Source organism: Microcaecilia unicolor, chromosome 3 (genome assembly GCF_901765095.1).
Source record: "Microcaecilia unicolor chromosome 3, aMicUni1.1, whole genome shotgun sequence".
In the NCBI taxonomy this organism is placed as follows: Eukaryota; Metazoa; Chordata; class Amphibia; order Gymnophiona; family Siphonopidae; genus Microcaecilia; species Microcaecilia unicolor.
Window position 1 is genome coordinate 418,214,524 of NC_044033.1, and position 15,223 is coordinate 418,229,746.

General features: G+C 45.1%; 1 protein-coding gene across 1 annotated transcript in view; it reads right to left on the bottom strand.

Annotated features, from left to right (window-relative positions):
• Positions 1-15,223, bottom strand: part of LOC115467115 (b(0,+)-type amino acid transporter 1-like) — a 45,834-nt gene that overhangs the window by 26,076 nt on the left and 4,535 nt on the right. The window contains 1 exon segment of the mRNA XM_030198813.1: positions 4,668-4,801. Within this exon segment, the coding sequence (XP_030054673.1) occupies positions 4,668-4,801 (134 nt within the window).

The following is a 15,223-nucleotide window of genomic DNA, read 5'->3' on the forward strand; positions in this document are numbered from 1 at the left end:
AATCTAGACTGAAAGCCCACCTCTTTAACATTGCTTTTGACTTGTAACCACTTGTAACCACTCGCCTCCACCTACCCTCCTCTCTTCCTTCCCGTTCACATTAATTGATTTGATTTGCTTACTTTATTTATTTTTTTGTTTATTAGATTGTAAGCTCTTTGAGCAGGGACTGTCTTTCTTCTATGTTTGTGCAGCGCTGCGTATGCCTTGTAGCGCTATAGAAATGCTAAATAGTAGTAGTAGTAATGCACCTATAAGAATATATAAGCGTGTTAGCATTTAATGTGCCTTAACTTTAAAGGCATGTTAAAATGCTAACACGCCTTAGTAAACATACCTCTTAATGTACAACCCTTTCTCTTTCTGAACGGGCAGGTCAGAGTGGTTTACAGTACAACAAAATAAAAGATAAATGGTAACATAAAATAAAACACAGAAAGGAACTCTAAAAAATGATAGGAAAGTAGCAATCGTAACAAGAACAGACATATACCATTAAATAAAAATCACAGGTACATCAACCGAAATGACTCCTAGTGCCAGGGTCCAAAAGCATGACTGAAATAAAAAGTTTTCAGTAATGACTTAATTATTTTAAATGAAGATTCTGTTCTAATAGAGGAAGGCAAATCACTCCAACATTTCAGACCAAGAAAATAAAATGTAGAATGAAAAACAGCCTTTCTCCCACAGAATTCTTAAGCACAATAACACTTTCACTCTGTCTAAACTCTTCCCATAGACTATTTTCTAAGAACTCCACCAATCCAGCCTAAAACTGCCTCACACACACAACCAGCTTCTTCTGCTGCTTTACCTCTAAAGCAGTTGCTCTAACTCAGTGATGGCAAACCTTTTAGAGACCGAGTGCCCAAACAGCAACCCAAAACCGAATTATTGATCGGAAAGTGCTGGTACTCATTATGGGCGGGGTCACCACATATGACTCCTATGATAGCCACACCCCTTACATCAGCCATGGCGCATATAAACAGACATCATTGAAAATATTATACTAGTGTAGGAGAAAAAAATAACATGACTTTCTTCCATTATAAATCATTTCTGTAAGCTGTTACAGCTCCAGTATGCCCAGTGCAAAATAAGACAGCAGATGTAAATTCTCCAATTCAACATATTCCAAACACTAAAATGAAAATAAAATGATTTTTCCTACCTTTGTTGTCTGGTGATTTTGTTTTTCTATCCATATTGGTTCTAGTCGCTGATTCTGCTGCTCTCTATCTGTTCTTTTAACTCCGTTTCCAGGGCTTCCTTTCCATTGATTTCTTTACTTTCCTCCTTTCTTCTTCATTTCTTGCCCTCCATCCATGTCCAGCAACCATCCTCTCCCCTCCAGCCACAAATGTCCAGCAGCCCTCCTCTCCCCCCTGCCCTACCTCCCAGCACCCAGCAGCACCAGGCCTCCCTCCCACCCAGCACCCACCATCAGGCTTCCCTCCCACCCAGCACCCACCATCAGGCCCCCCTCCCACCCAGCACGCAGCAGCAGGCCTCCCTCCCACCCAGCACCCACCATCAGGTCTCCCTCCCACCCAGCAGCACACAGACAGCAACAGGCCGGCCTCCCGCCCTCCCTCCAACCCAACGAGCATCAGGCCGCCCGCTGTCCGTCCTCCCTCCCTCCCAGCACCAGGAACCCCCCTCCTCCTAAAATTTAAAATGCGTACCTCCAACCTCCTCAGTCGGGGTTAAGGCGGCATGCGTCGGCAGCGAAGTGCCTGTGCTTCGCTCAACGCGCCTTCGGCCTTCCCTGTCTCTCAAGCTCTGGTCCCGCGGGACCAGAGCTTGAGAGACAGGGAAGGCTGAAGGTGCGTCGAGTGAAGCACAGGCGCTTTGCTGCCGCTGCCGCCGCCTTAACCCCGACTGAGGAGGTACGCTTTTTAAATTTTAGGAGGAGGGGGGTTCCTGGTGCTGGGAGGGAGGGAGGGAGGACAGGCGGGCTGTTGCTCGTTGCGTTGGAGGGAGGGCGGGAGGAAGGCCAAACTGGGAGGGAGAGTGGGCGGACCAGCGATGGCGACGGCTCGCGTGCCATAGGTTCGCCATCACTGCTCTAACTGAACATTTTTTTAAACAGCAGTTTCTGGTTACCGCAGAGTTGTGCTGCCCAAGATTCTGCAGATAACACATGCAGCATGGAATTCCAAAAGCTGAAAAGCCAGGCACACAGCTTTTGCACATGAAAACACTAATCATCCTTCAAAAATATTCCTTTTCCAGAAATTAACTTAATAAAATACACTTCTCAATCACTCCTGCACACTGACATTACCAGCCATTCTGAGCTCCCCGAAACATGCCCAGCTGAACAATCTTTTATTTAGTTGGTTTCTTGTTTAACCCTGGTTATACTCTGCAAGGTACAACACAGTTAATACTAACAATAATCTCATTAAAACATAACCTAACATATAACACATCAACTTCTACAATAACAGTAGCAGTTAAAACCCATAATATAGTCCATTCAACACATATCCTAGAATGTTCTACATCTACGCATAACCCTGTTCAAAAAGCCAATTATTCAACGTAGGACACAAAGACCAACAACTCATGCAGTTCCTGTATCTTTCAGGGCACAGCAAGGACATAATACAAGAAAAAGCCCTCTTGTGTGTATGGAAGATACAAAACTCTTTTATAGATGGAAACCTGAACAAATAAGCACCTTGCAATCTAGGAGGTGATCAAGTTCAAACATAGCAATGTAAATGATTCCACAAATAAACTGGCCCCATATGATTCACTGACTTAAAAGCTAAACACAACACCTTAAACAGGGCTTAAAATTCTACTGGAAACCAATAAAAGGGCCTTTGTACTAATGTGTGTTGATTTGGGCTTATGCGGCAAGCCTACAACTAATGCTGCATCAAGAAACGGCATTCCCACTATTTTGTTATTGCAGGTCATGTGTTAACGTTCCCATTAGTACATAGTACCTGCAGGGACTTAATGCAGGCCTACATATGCCCAAATGATCGAAAGTCCCGCGCTGTTCCAAACAGCACTCTAAAAAGAGCGCTGGAACAGCATGGGGCTTTACTGGCCCTATGATCAAACCTGTCCCTGTCAAACACAGTGGCTGGAGGTCCGTGGGACCACCAGACCCCAAACAGCATGTCCCTGGTGGCCTAGCCAGTGACATGGGGGCTGGAAGTCCAGTGGACCTCCAGTCTCCCCGACTCCCCCCCCTGACACAAGTTCAGGTGGAGCTGGAGATCCACCCCAAGAAAAGCCCTGGTGGCCCAGTGGGCAGTGAGTCAAGCCCCCCCCCCCCAATCTGGTGATTTCTCCCTTATCTGATGTGAAGCCCCACCCAGCACATCCCAGGATGCACTGGGCAGGGCTGGGCACAGCCATTTTCAAGGTGGTGCTGCTGGAAGAGGAGGAAGTCTACCTCCCTCGTCCAACAAAAAACACAAGGGGCGGAGAAGAGGACCACTAGACCACCAGGTCGGGGGTCTTGATTCACAACCCACTGGGCCACCAGAGTTTTCTTGGGGGGGGGGGGGGGGTTAGGGGGGCTGGATACCCACCAGATCTCCAGCCTCCCCCTGAGCTTCTGTTGGGAGGGGTCGGGGGACTGGAAGTTTGGTGCGCTGCTCGCTGATCATTGGGGAGGAATACATTTAGCATGCATTTGCATGCTACTTGCGCTAAGAGTCCTGTTTTGCATGCATTTGCATGCTAGTTGCATTCAGAGCCCACAAGCGCGTCGTTTTACTATCTCGGGGGCTCTGATTATGGGGCGGTAGCAAGTGCAGGTGCTAGTATAGCGCTAATAGCCTCTATCACCTGCGTTTGCTTCTGATCATTGGCCCATCACTGTCTCCAGTACTGTGAGATTGCTACTAGGGGCCCGGCAGCCATTTTGAGGCCAGACTCACAATGAGCAGGAGTGAATGGGCATCACTCCTGCCTATATGACCCCCAAGACCACCATAGAGATTCCAGGTAGGCCAGGAGGGCTTATGATGGGGGGGGGGGGGGGGGGGGGGGGAAGAATCAGAACAGTTACTTGTCCTTAAGCAGGTTCCAGCTGGTATTTAGCCGGGGCACACATAAGTGTCTTATGCTGAATATAGACCAGGACCCGCATAAGACCCAGAGGCTAGCATATTTTGAATTCATCCTGGCCCAACATCAAGGCACGACATTAAACATACAGTGCTAATTCTGCATGCAGCAGTCAGCATTAAAAAAAAAAAAAAACACTGACCACCGTGGGCAAAATATTGATTGTTGATTTTTCAATATTTCAGAGTTCCTAATTAGCTGGAAAATGAATACCTAAACTTACAGCTTATAAGCATCTAAGAATAGAAGCCCTGAATATAGATACATTGTAGAGTTCATGCACTCATGGCCTGTGGTGAACAGCAACTGTTGCACACAAATTGGGCGACTTCAACAGGAATAAAATGATTTGTTAAAAATTCCAAAAAAACAGAGTTTGAAAGAATGATGTACGAGGTCATAACACATGTATGCCACTTTAATTTTAACTGAAGGCACCTAACTTGCTGAAGCATCCCCCTTATTGCCACCCCCCCCCGCCCTTCAGCAATGGCCTTGCTATATTTAATTAGGAAGGAAGATAAAATTATGAAACAAACAAAAAAAAAAAGGATAAAACTTACCCCCAGGTAATGGCTACAGCACCCGAAGACAACATTTCAGTAGGTGTCATCGCTGCAAAGTAGCTCACATTAACCAGTAAATATAGGCAAGTGACCAAAGGAATAGCAATCATGACAGCTCTTGGAAGATTCACCTGAGTAATTTAAACAAAACATATCTGAAATAGTATTCTGTAGTGAATTCTGTGAGGTCAATATTCAAAGTGATTTAACTAGGCAGGAGAGGCTCCTGGCCCATTAACGGGCCGTTTCACTAAGCTGCGGTAGGGCTAACGCGGGGGTAGTGTGTGCCAAATTGACGTTACCGCTGGGGTAGCGTAGGCGCCCAGTGGTAGATCTGAAGTTGGCATGTGCCATTTCCCATGGTAGAAAACAATTTTCAACTGTGGGGGCATTCTTGGCGGTAATTGGCAGCTCAGCCACATTGCTGTACGCTGCCTGATTACTGCATGAGAGCCCTTACTGCCATGTATTTATTTTTATTTATTTATTTAGATTTTGCTCACACCTTTTTCAGTAGTAGCTCAAGGTGAGTTACATTCAGGTACTCTGGATATTTCTCTGTCCCAGGAGGGCTCACAATCTAAGTTTGTACCTGAGGCAATAGAGGGTTAAGTGACTTGCCCAAGATCACAAGGAGCAGCAGTGGGGTTTGAACCGGCCACTTCTGGATTGCAAGACCAGTGCTCTAACCACTTGGCCACTCCTCCACTCCACTCCCTATGTAAAGAGGTGGTGGTAAGGGCTCAGGCAGAAAATTGCTACACGCTACTTAAGTGCCGATATTCAGCTCTGTCCTATCTTTGTCCAGTTTAACTTGTGCAGTTAAATGTTGAATATCGCACTTAGGAGCCATTTTCCAAAGGTGTAGTATGCTCTGTGTGTGTGTGCAGCACACCCCAAAATGAGACTACCAACAGGCTAGCACCCCCCCCCCCCCCCCCGCCACTAGGAGAAATTTTTCATTTCCTACAGTGCATGGCGTTTCCAGTGTTAATGTGCAGTCGGTGCATGCTGACCGGTCACCATGCGTGTAGCGCGCAAGTCCTTACTGCTAAATCAATGGATGGCCATTAGGAGCTCCGTAAATAGGCACATGCTGGTTTCAATGTTACCGCAGGGCTCTTTTCCTGTCCACTGAAAAGAAGGCCTTTTTCCCCAGACGCGGTAAAAACTGGCCTGGTGCATGCCAAGAACCTGCGCCCACCACTACCACAGGCCACTTTTTGCCACGGCTTAATAAAAGGACCCCTAACTGGGTAAATCATAGCCAGCCGAAACATTGCCAGATATTCAATCTGGTGTCCAGACATGGCCAGGCATTGAATATCCAGGTATAATGCTGGCGGCGGCCAAAATCACACTGACCGCTGCCAGCTGTATACGTACCCTGTATATTTAGGGTTATCCAGTACAGAAGGAGGAGACAGTGGTTACACCCGCTCCCTCATTATAACACAGTACTGGGAACCACAACCAGTACCACCTTATAACGAACCCGTTATCATGAAAAGCAATACCCGATCAAATAAACACTCAATTTAAGACTCAATTCAATTTTAAAATCATTTTAATGATAGCAAATTGAATTTACAATGGCCAAAACAAGTCAAATAAAATCCTTTTCCTGACTGCAGATCAAACTTACAAAGCTTTTTTATGAATGCAATTAAATTACCACGTTCACTTAATGCTTCTCAGCTGTATAGCTTTGACAGGTTCTAGATCCTGAGTTTCAATCCATTTTAGAGCAGTTTCTAGCGCATTTACTGCCTCAATTGAAGTTGGAACAAAATCATCCAACTTCTTCACGTAACTCGATTGCAATCATCTTCATCTGAAGGGTTGTCCACAAGTTGACGTGAATTTACCCAACCCAATAATTTTGGCATCAGTTAGTTCATGTACAATGGGCAAATTCCTTCACATTTCGTTATCCCCGTGTATCCAGGATTCTACCTTGCAGGTTCACATAAATTCTAAGCTGTGATAAATTATTTGAAATTTCCTTGTATCCATTCCTCATCAGGCTTTCCCAACTCCTCCTCTGGAAACCCTTCAAAATTGCTGCTGTCTTCTGAGTCATCTAGATCGAGTGTTGCTCTGCCAAATTCCTCTGAAAGTCTTGCTACCCAGCATCGGTTCATTGTTTCAGTGTTTATTAGACTCCATGCCTCATCTTCAATGTAAAAGAAGTCCTTTATACTTAAACCTTCAGAAAATCGGGCATAGATAGGTTGCTGTCTAACATTTGGGTCATCAACCTCTTATCTATAATACTGCTTAAATATGGAAAAGCCCCTTGGTCCAATGGTTTGGATCCTGGAGGTTGTACTTGTGGGCAGATATTCACCCTAACTTTGCCATCCTGGGATATCGATTTTCAGGTGGCGGGTGGGCAGGACAATATCCAAGAGCAGTATGCATTCTCTTTCAGATGCCTGGCCCGCAAATGTTTTAGAACCAGTCCTGGAATTTCAGCTGTCATCCATGAATTTCTAGAATTGTTATACAAAAAGGTAATGATTTCATGTTAACATGATGAAAACAACGAAGCTTTTGGTACTTCTCAATGCAGAGTGTGTAAGTTTGTGGTTGCTCAATGCAGAGGTGTAAGTTTGTGGTTGCCGATTGCATTGACACAGAACAAGATGGTTAGTCTGTCTTTTGGCTTGTTTAAATCCTTCTTTTTTGCGGTCATCCTTCTTCAATGCTAATGTTTTATCTGGCAACGTTTTATAGAATACTCCAGTCTCATCAGCATTGTAGACCTGTTCAGTTTAACTTCCTGCCTCAATAATTTCTTTTCAGTTTTCTGTGGGTAGGAATCCTCCATAGCCAACCATCACTTGCTTTGAATTGACTGGATTCACCGTTCTCAGTCAAATTTCTTCTGCCTGCATGCATATCATTGCCCTGAGATTGGAATGCCCTTTTGCTGTTGATGCACAAACCACGTGAACAGTGCTGAACTCAAGTGCATAATCTTGTGCTAACCCTAACCTTGCACCATTTTCTTTTTGAGACTGCATTCTTCATTGATTTTGTACAGGTAATCTATGGTCTTTGGTTGACTTTTAACCAGCTGCACAGAGTTAATTCAGAACCTGTAGGTCCCTGGAGGACATTTGTTTGTGACTCAATATGCCGTATTTGCTCTTAATTTTTTTTCCAATTTGTACGATTTATGCCTCAAGAAATCACTTTCCATTTTCTGGAGCACTGACCAATACGCTGGAAACCACGCTTCAATGGAAGGTGCATTAACCATGTGAGCAGGAAGTGTATTTCAACCATATGAGCTGGGACCACACGTCAACACTGTGACTTTTTTACACTAGGCTTGTACAGTACACTTATTATATTATTGCATTTGTTTCCCACCCTTATCCCACCTATTTGCAGGCTCAAAGTGGCTACATAATTTAGTTACACACAGTTAATCCTGGATGTCAGGTACACTTACAATCACAGAAAAAGTACAAAAGTTCTGGGAGTCCATACAAGATATGCACAGTATAATCAAGCAAAGGTCTAAAATTCTGGAAGCATATTGCTACTGCGTTATAACCGAATTTACGTTATAAGGTGTGGTTATAACCAAGGGAATGGTGTTAATGTCTATGGATATGAATATCCCCTACACTTGATCTGGCTCAGGTGAGATGCAGTTACTCTTGTTACAAACTCACAAAGAACTGAAACCTTACTAAGTCAAGGAAAATGCTTCTGCTAGTTAGCAGCACTGGGGGTAATAGGGGGAAAGGGAATGGGACTTGATATATCGCTTTTCTGTGGTTACAATCAAAGTGCTTTACCTACTATATATAGGTACTTATTGTGTAGCTGGGGCAATGGAGAATCAAAGTCCGCTGCACTACTAGGCTACACTTCCATGCCAGAAGGGGTTAGAATGTTTTTAAGTGCTGACTACTGCCACCCAAATTATGCCTGGATATTCAGTGCTAGGCCATGCCATGGTCTGGGTACTAGCATTAATAGCTGTGTATGTGGTAGCCAGCCAGCACTTACCTGGATAGGTGAAAACAGACAATAGGACTTCTATTTACACAATCCTAATTGCCTATTTAACTTATCCAGCTAAGAGCTGAATATCGGTACTTACCCTGTTAAGTGCTAATTCCTCCCCCAGACTGCCTACACAATAGCCAGTTTTGGCTAGTGGTTAGAGTGGCTATTCAGCACTGGTCTTGCAATCCAGAGGTGGCCAGCTCAAATCCCACTGCTGCTACTTGTGATCTAAATATCCAAATAAATAAGTGGGTGTCAGAGGCCTAGCAAAGGCATGAAACATCCTTCTCACAGAAACATCCACATTTTGACGTCCTCAACCTGCCGTCGTAGCGACAGAGGCATAGCAAAGGCACCTAACACCTGGATGTCCTTCACTAATACTAAAAAAAAAAAAAAAAAAAGACATCCATCTGTAAGGTCGACCCATCTAACATTTTATGTCGACCATCTCTAAGGTCAACCTAAATGTTGAGATATGGGAGTTTCCGAACGTATTATAGAAACAAACGATGGCCACCCATCTTATTTTGATAAATGGGTTTCCCCGCCGCTTCGCCAGGACGTCCTGCGAGGATGCCTCAGGAATAATTTGGGTGCCGTCGATTATGCCCCTCTGAGTATTTCTCTGTCCCTGAAGGGCTCACAATCTAATTTTGTAACCTGGCGGCAATAGGGGGTTAAGTGGCTTGCCAAAGATCACAAGGAGCAGCAGTGGGATTTGAACTGGCCACTTCTGGATGGCAAGACTGGTGCTCTAACTACAAGGCTACTCCTCCACCCCACTCTTATGATTTTCTAATGTAACTTTTGTGTATGTATGAAATTGTTTTCCTTTCTCTCTGTAGTTTTTTGGTTTGTCTGTTCACTTATGTTTATGGGGTCCTTTCACCAAAGGACGGTAGGGCTACCATACAGGAAAGCAGCACTACTGCCGGGTGCACCCAGAGCCCGGCGGTAGTTCTGTTTTTAGCATGCACTGTTTCCCACACCCAAAAAATAACATTTATTTTCTAGCACAGGGAAACTGTGACCTGGCAGTGTGGGGCCTTGAACATCAATGCAGGCTGAAGGCCTGCCAGCTTTGGATCTCTCCAAAACAGGTGTGGTGGGAGGTGGCAGGCCTTGAGCATGCACAGAAGCTCAGGTTCCACACCAGCTAGCCACATTGCCTCTTCTGTTATGCTGATTGTAGCATTGCTGCTTTGGGGGAGGGAAGAAAGAAAATAAACACCTTGCAAAGGAGGTGGAGGTGAATTCTCTTGAATGAGAGAGACAGTTGCTGTGTTTCTATCAACTTTGCAAGCTGCAAGGCTGATTGTTGTTGCTATCACTGGATTTTTTTAGCTCTTTTGCGTGTATGTGCCCTTTGGGATCGCAATAGCTGTTTTAGCCCCTGATGCAGCCTCTAGTGAGGTGAAACATGGCCATGTCAGGACATTTTACAAAGTGTCAAAAAATATTGTGAACAGTATTGGATCTTTTCTTTAAGAACAATGTCACCAATGGGACTTCATTTAGAAATTGATTGGGCTTCATTATTGTGGATTGGGAGTGGGAGGAGTTCCATAGGGTGGGATCCTTTCAGAAAACGGATTTAAAGAGTGTGATGTTATTGATGTTCATGCATAATCACTGAAGGAGACGCCAAAATTGTATGCGTCTTAGTTGAGGTAGATGGGTTAAGTCTTGTTTGTGTATAATTTTGTATATTTGGAGAGGTTTAACTTACTGATATTGTATATTTCATTTGTATTTTAGACCCTAGCCCTGACGCAGCATGGCGAAACATGGCCTATGTTGGCATGGGTCTGATATATGTTGAAATTTAATGAAGATTATATGAGTGAAGATGTTTTAAGATTTTATAATGATTAGTTGAAGATGATTCAATAAAAATCCTCAAAATCAGAATACTCTCCTACTGAAGATTTTTTTTTATAAACAAATACAGTGCAAAGTGATTTATACATGATCTCTTTCTTTAAACATAACTAAATGGGCTATAAGCCCCAAATGCAGCCCATTGGTTTTCTTATATTTTGTTCTTGTGATGACTTATACTGTGCCAAAACTGAAAACTCTTATCTCTGGTCGATAATAAAAGGAGCTCATTGTGAACACTATCCACCCTAAAAGGTTGTTTTGTGGCTGGACATGAGAAATTGTGATATTGAATAAATAATTGTATGTTTGTGTCCCTAGTCATGCATTCAAAGTTTATATAATCCTTTCAAGAAATCCAGTTAATCGTTTAACTTATTAGTGGAACATAACCACAGCAGCATGGTATGGTCGCATTTTCAATATGGTAATACTAGGGCTCAGCTAAGGATCAGGTTATTTTGAGTTAGTCTTCACTGGACCAAACTTGCTTTCCTTGTGCCATCACCATCCAGCTGGATAGGCAGTGTCTTAAAAGGTGGAGGATAAAAGATTTTTTTTTTACATTTATATCACACATTCCAGCTTATTTTCGAAAGAGAAAAACGCCTATAGTGCGACCTAAATCGGGAGATAGACGTTTGTCTCGCAAAGGCGCCCAAATTGGTATAATCGAAAGCCGATTTTGGGCATTTCCAACTGTACTCCGTCGCGGAAACGAATAAAGTTGACGGGGCGTGTCGGAGGCGTGGTGGAGGCGGAACTGGGGCGTGGTTATCAGTAGAGGAGAGATGGGCGTCTTTAGCTGATAATCGAAAAAAAAGGCGTTTTGACCGCGATTTTGGGTCACTTTTTTTGGACCCTTTTTTTTTTTTTTATTTGTATGAAGTCTTTATTAATAGAATCCAGTAAAGTATGACAAGATAAGCCTTAAGTCCTGGTACATAAAATTGAACAGAAATCAGAGAGAACATAGTGGAAAATACATCATGCAGTTAACAACGCATTGCTATGTCCATATTCCCTATCCCGGCTACTGAAAGAACTAAGAGACCTGAACAGCGAGGCCATAAAAACTTCAAGGTTTATAGAACTTTTATCAAAGGATAACAAGACCCAAACCCCTACCCCCCTCAATCCCCCCACCCTCCCAATCCGGACCTGCATCGTTAATTCTCATGCCTACTTCATTTGCGAGTATAGCGGAGATAGGCATTCCCATGTTGAGCGCCACTTAGGCGTTAGGTTTCGTCTTTCAGCCATGAGCCGCTCCATCTCGCAAACATACCCCATCTTTCGGAGCCATCTATCCAGCGGTGGGACCACTGGTAGTTTCCAAGAGGCTGCTATTACAATTCTAGCTGCACACGTGGCATAGCGCAAGAGAGCCTGTTGGGTGGGAGAAAATCCCGCCACTTTTGCCGAGAAAAGGAAAATGGTTGGATGCCAGGGAATCGTCCGACCCAGCCAAATCTGCAGTCTACTTCGGACCATTTTCCAAAAGGCTCTAATCTTCCTGCAATGCCACCAGATATGACCCATGGATCCCCTGAGACCACAGCCCCTCCAGCACAAGCCCGACAAGGCCGGGTAAATGCGCTGAAGGCGCTCCGGTGACATATACCACCGAAACAGTACTTTGATGGCATTTTCTTTGAACGGTACATGAGACGACACCCCCGCCGCAGCCCGCTCCATTCTCTCCCATGCCGCCTCCTCTATTTCTATACCCAGCTCTCTCTGCCAGCTCTTCCTATGTATGGTATGACGAGGTATATACTGATTAAGAATGTGGTGCAATCGGGATATTAACCCACCTGTCATGGTCTGTCCCTCACAAAGTTTTTCTAAAGTAGAGTGTTCCCTCTGTATCACCTCCTGGACTGCCCGAGTCTTAAGGAAATGTGTCAATTGAAGATATGCATATTCGTCAGTCCCCACTACCGGGAACTGCTCACGGGCCATCTGGTATGGCATAAGGGACTCCCCTTCAAATAATTGACCCCATGTTTGCAAACCCCCCTCATACCACCTTGTAAATGGTCCTACTTCAGTTCCCGGGTAAAACAAAGGATTATGTGCTATCGAGGACAGACGAGACAGTGTACATTGACGCTTTGGAAAAAGACTATCCCAGTTGGTAAAGGTTACATATACAGAAGGACACAAACCCTCCCCCAAAGACCTAAGAGTACTCGGCATCCACATAAGCGCTTTCAAGGGCCGTGCACCCACTGTAGACTGTTCTATATGCACCCACTGCCTATCTGGGTAATCCTGATACCATTCCACCGCCGCACGTGCCTGCACTGCCCGATGGTACCGAGCCAAGTTGGGGACCCCAAGTCCTCCCCTGTTTTTCTCCTGATACAGAAAAGCTCTTGCTAGCCTAGGGCGTTTACCCGCCCAAATGAACCGCACAATACGGTCTTGCAGTGCAGCTAAAAATTTGCGGGGCATCTCTATTGGGAGGGCCTGGAACAGGTACAGCAGGCGCGGCAGGATATTCATCTTAATGGCGGCTATACGGCCAAACCATGAAAGTCCAATATCTCCCCAGCTCTCCATATCCTCAGCAAGCACCCGGGACAATCCCTTATAGTTTGCAGTAAAGAGTTCCGAAAGTTGAGCAGTGATATTCACTCCCAAGTAACGAAGACTCTGTGGGGCCCACCTAAAAGCATATAGCGATTTGACTTCATCCACAATTCCTACTGGGAGAGTCACATTTAAGGCTTCAGTTTTTGACATGTTTACTTTAAACCCTGAAACTGCAGAATACTCTTCAATGTCCCTCAAGAGCTCAGGGAAGGTAGTTAGTGGCCTAGGGACAAACAACAGCACATCATCTGCGAATAAGGACAACTTATGTTCTCTCCCCCCTATGGTTATGCCAGTGTACCCTGGGTTAGATCGGACCCTTGATGCAAACGGTTCCATAACCATGGCGAACAGTAGCGGAGAGAGAGGGCACCCCTGCCTGGTACCCCTATGTAGAGCAAACATATCAGAGTTACCTCCATTCACTCTAATACACGCTTTAGGTGAGCTATAAAACGCTTGTATCCACCCTCGAAACTGTGGCCCTATCCCAAATGTCTCCAACACTTTGTACATGTAGGGCCAGTGCACCCTATCGAAGGCTTTTTCAGCGTCCAGACTCAGGAGACACAGAGGCCTACCTAGTTTTTTAGCTAAATACATGATATCGAGTACTCTCCGCGTATTGTCTGTTGCCTTTCGGTGTGAGACAAAGCCCACCTGATCAGGATGTATTATTGCAGGGAGTAGCGGTCCCAACCTATTAGCCAAGACCTTAGCTAATATTTTGGCATCAGCATTCAAGACCGAGATAGGGCGGTATGATCCACATTCCACATGATCTTTATTAGGCTTAGGTAGCACAGCTATCCATGCCTCCAGCATAGAGGGGGGAAGCGTCTCCCCCTTTCCAATTTGGTTAAACAACTCGGCTAGTAGTGGTGCTAATTCGGGGGCAAATTTCTTATAAAATTCGTTCGGGAGGCCGTCCAGCCCCGGGGATTTACAGGATGGCAAATGCTGGATTGCTCGCTGAATTTCAACCGAGGAAACAGGTTCCTCCAAAGTTGCTCTCTGTTGAGGTGTCAAAGAGGCAAGGTCACTCTCAGCTAAATATTCTGTAATGGCTTCCACAGAAGGGTTAATCTCCCTGGCGTACAACTCCTGATAAAATTCAGCAAAACGCCGCCTTACGGCCTCCGATGTGTTCAGAATATCCCCCCGCTTCCCCCGGATATGTGTGACCGCCCGTAACACCTTTTGCTTGCGCAAACGTATGGCCAAGATTCTGCCTGCTTTGTTAGTAAATTCATACGCCCGGGCCGTCATTTTGGATTGAAGCTGGCATAAGTGATCTGAGTAAATAGAGTCTAACTGAAGTCGCTGGTTACGCAGTTCCTCCAGAGTGGCCTGGGACCCACTTGCCTTATGTCTCGCCTCTAGCGCCCTAATCTTTTCCAAACATTGTGCCAGTTGTTTCCTACGTATCCTTGCACGTTGGCTAGCTATCTTTAAAAAGTAGCCCCTGGACACCGCCTTCATTGAGGGTCCCGACTCTTTGTTCAATTCCAAGTATTCTTTCAACACCCTCCTATAGCCCTCCACTACCTCCCCCTCTTGCAACACACTAGCATTCAGTGCCCATCTCTGATCTTTAACCTCCACCTTAATAGAAGGTAACGTCACCCAGACAGGCGCATGATCAGAAATCGTCACATTCCCAATGCCTGCCCTCGGACCCCGCTCTGAGAGCGCTACGTCAAGGAAGATATAGTCAATACGGGAGTAAGACGTATGTACTGAAGAGAAGTAAGTGTAGTCCCTCACATGTGGATAACTAAGCCTCCATATATCCAGGGTTCCCAAAGAAAGGGCCAGCGATCCTAAGGCCAAAGAGTCCCTATTCCCCACAGACTGGGCAGCTCCAGACCGATCTAATACCGGATCCATGACCCCATTAAAGTCACCCCCCAGAAGCAGAGAGCCCCGGGCGAATGTGGCTAGAAGATTCTTCACCTTAGTGTAAAATGCCCCTTGGTGATCATTAGGTGCGTATATTGAAGCTAAAGTTATATCCGCCTGATCTATGTTTATGTGCA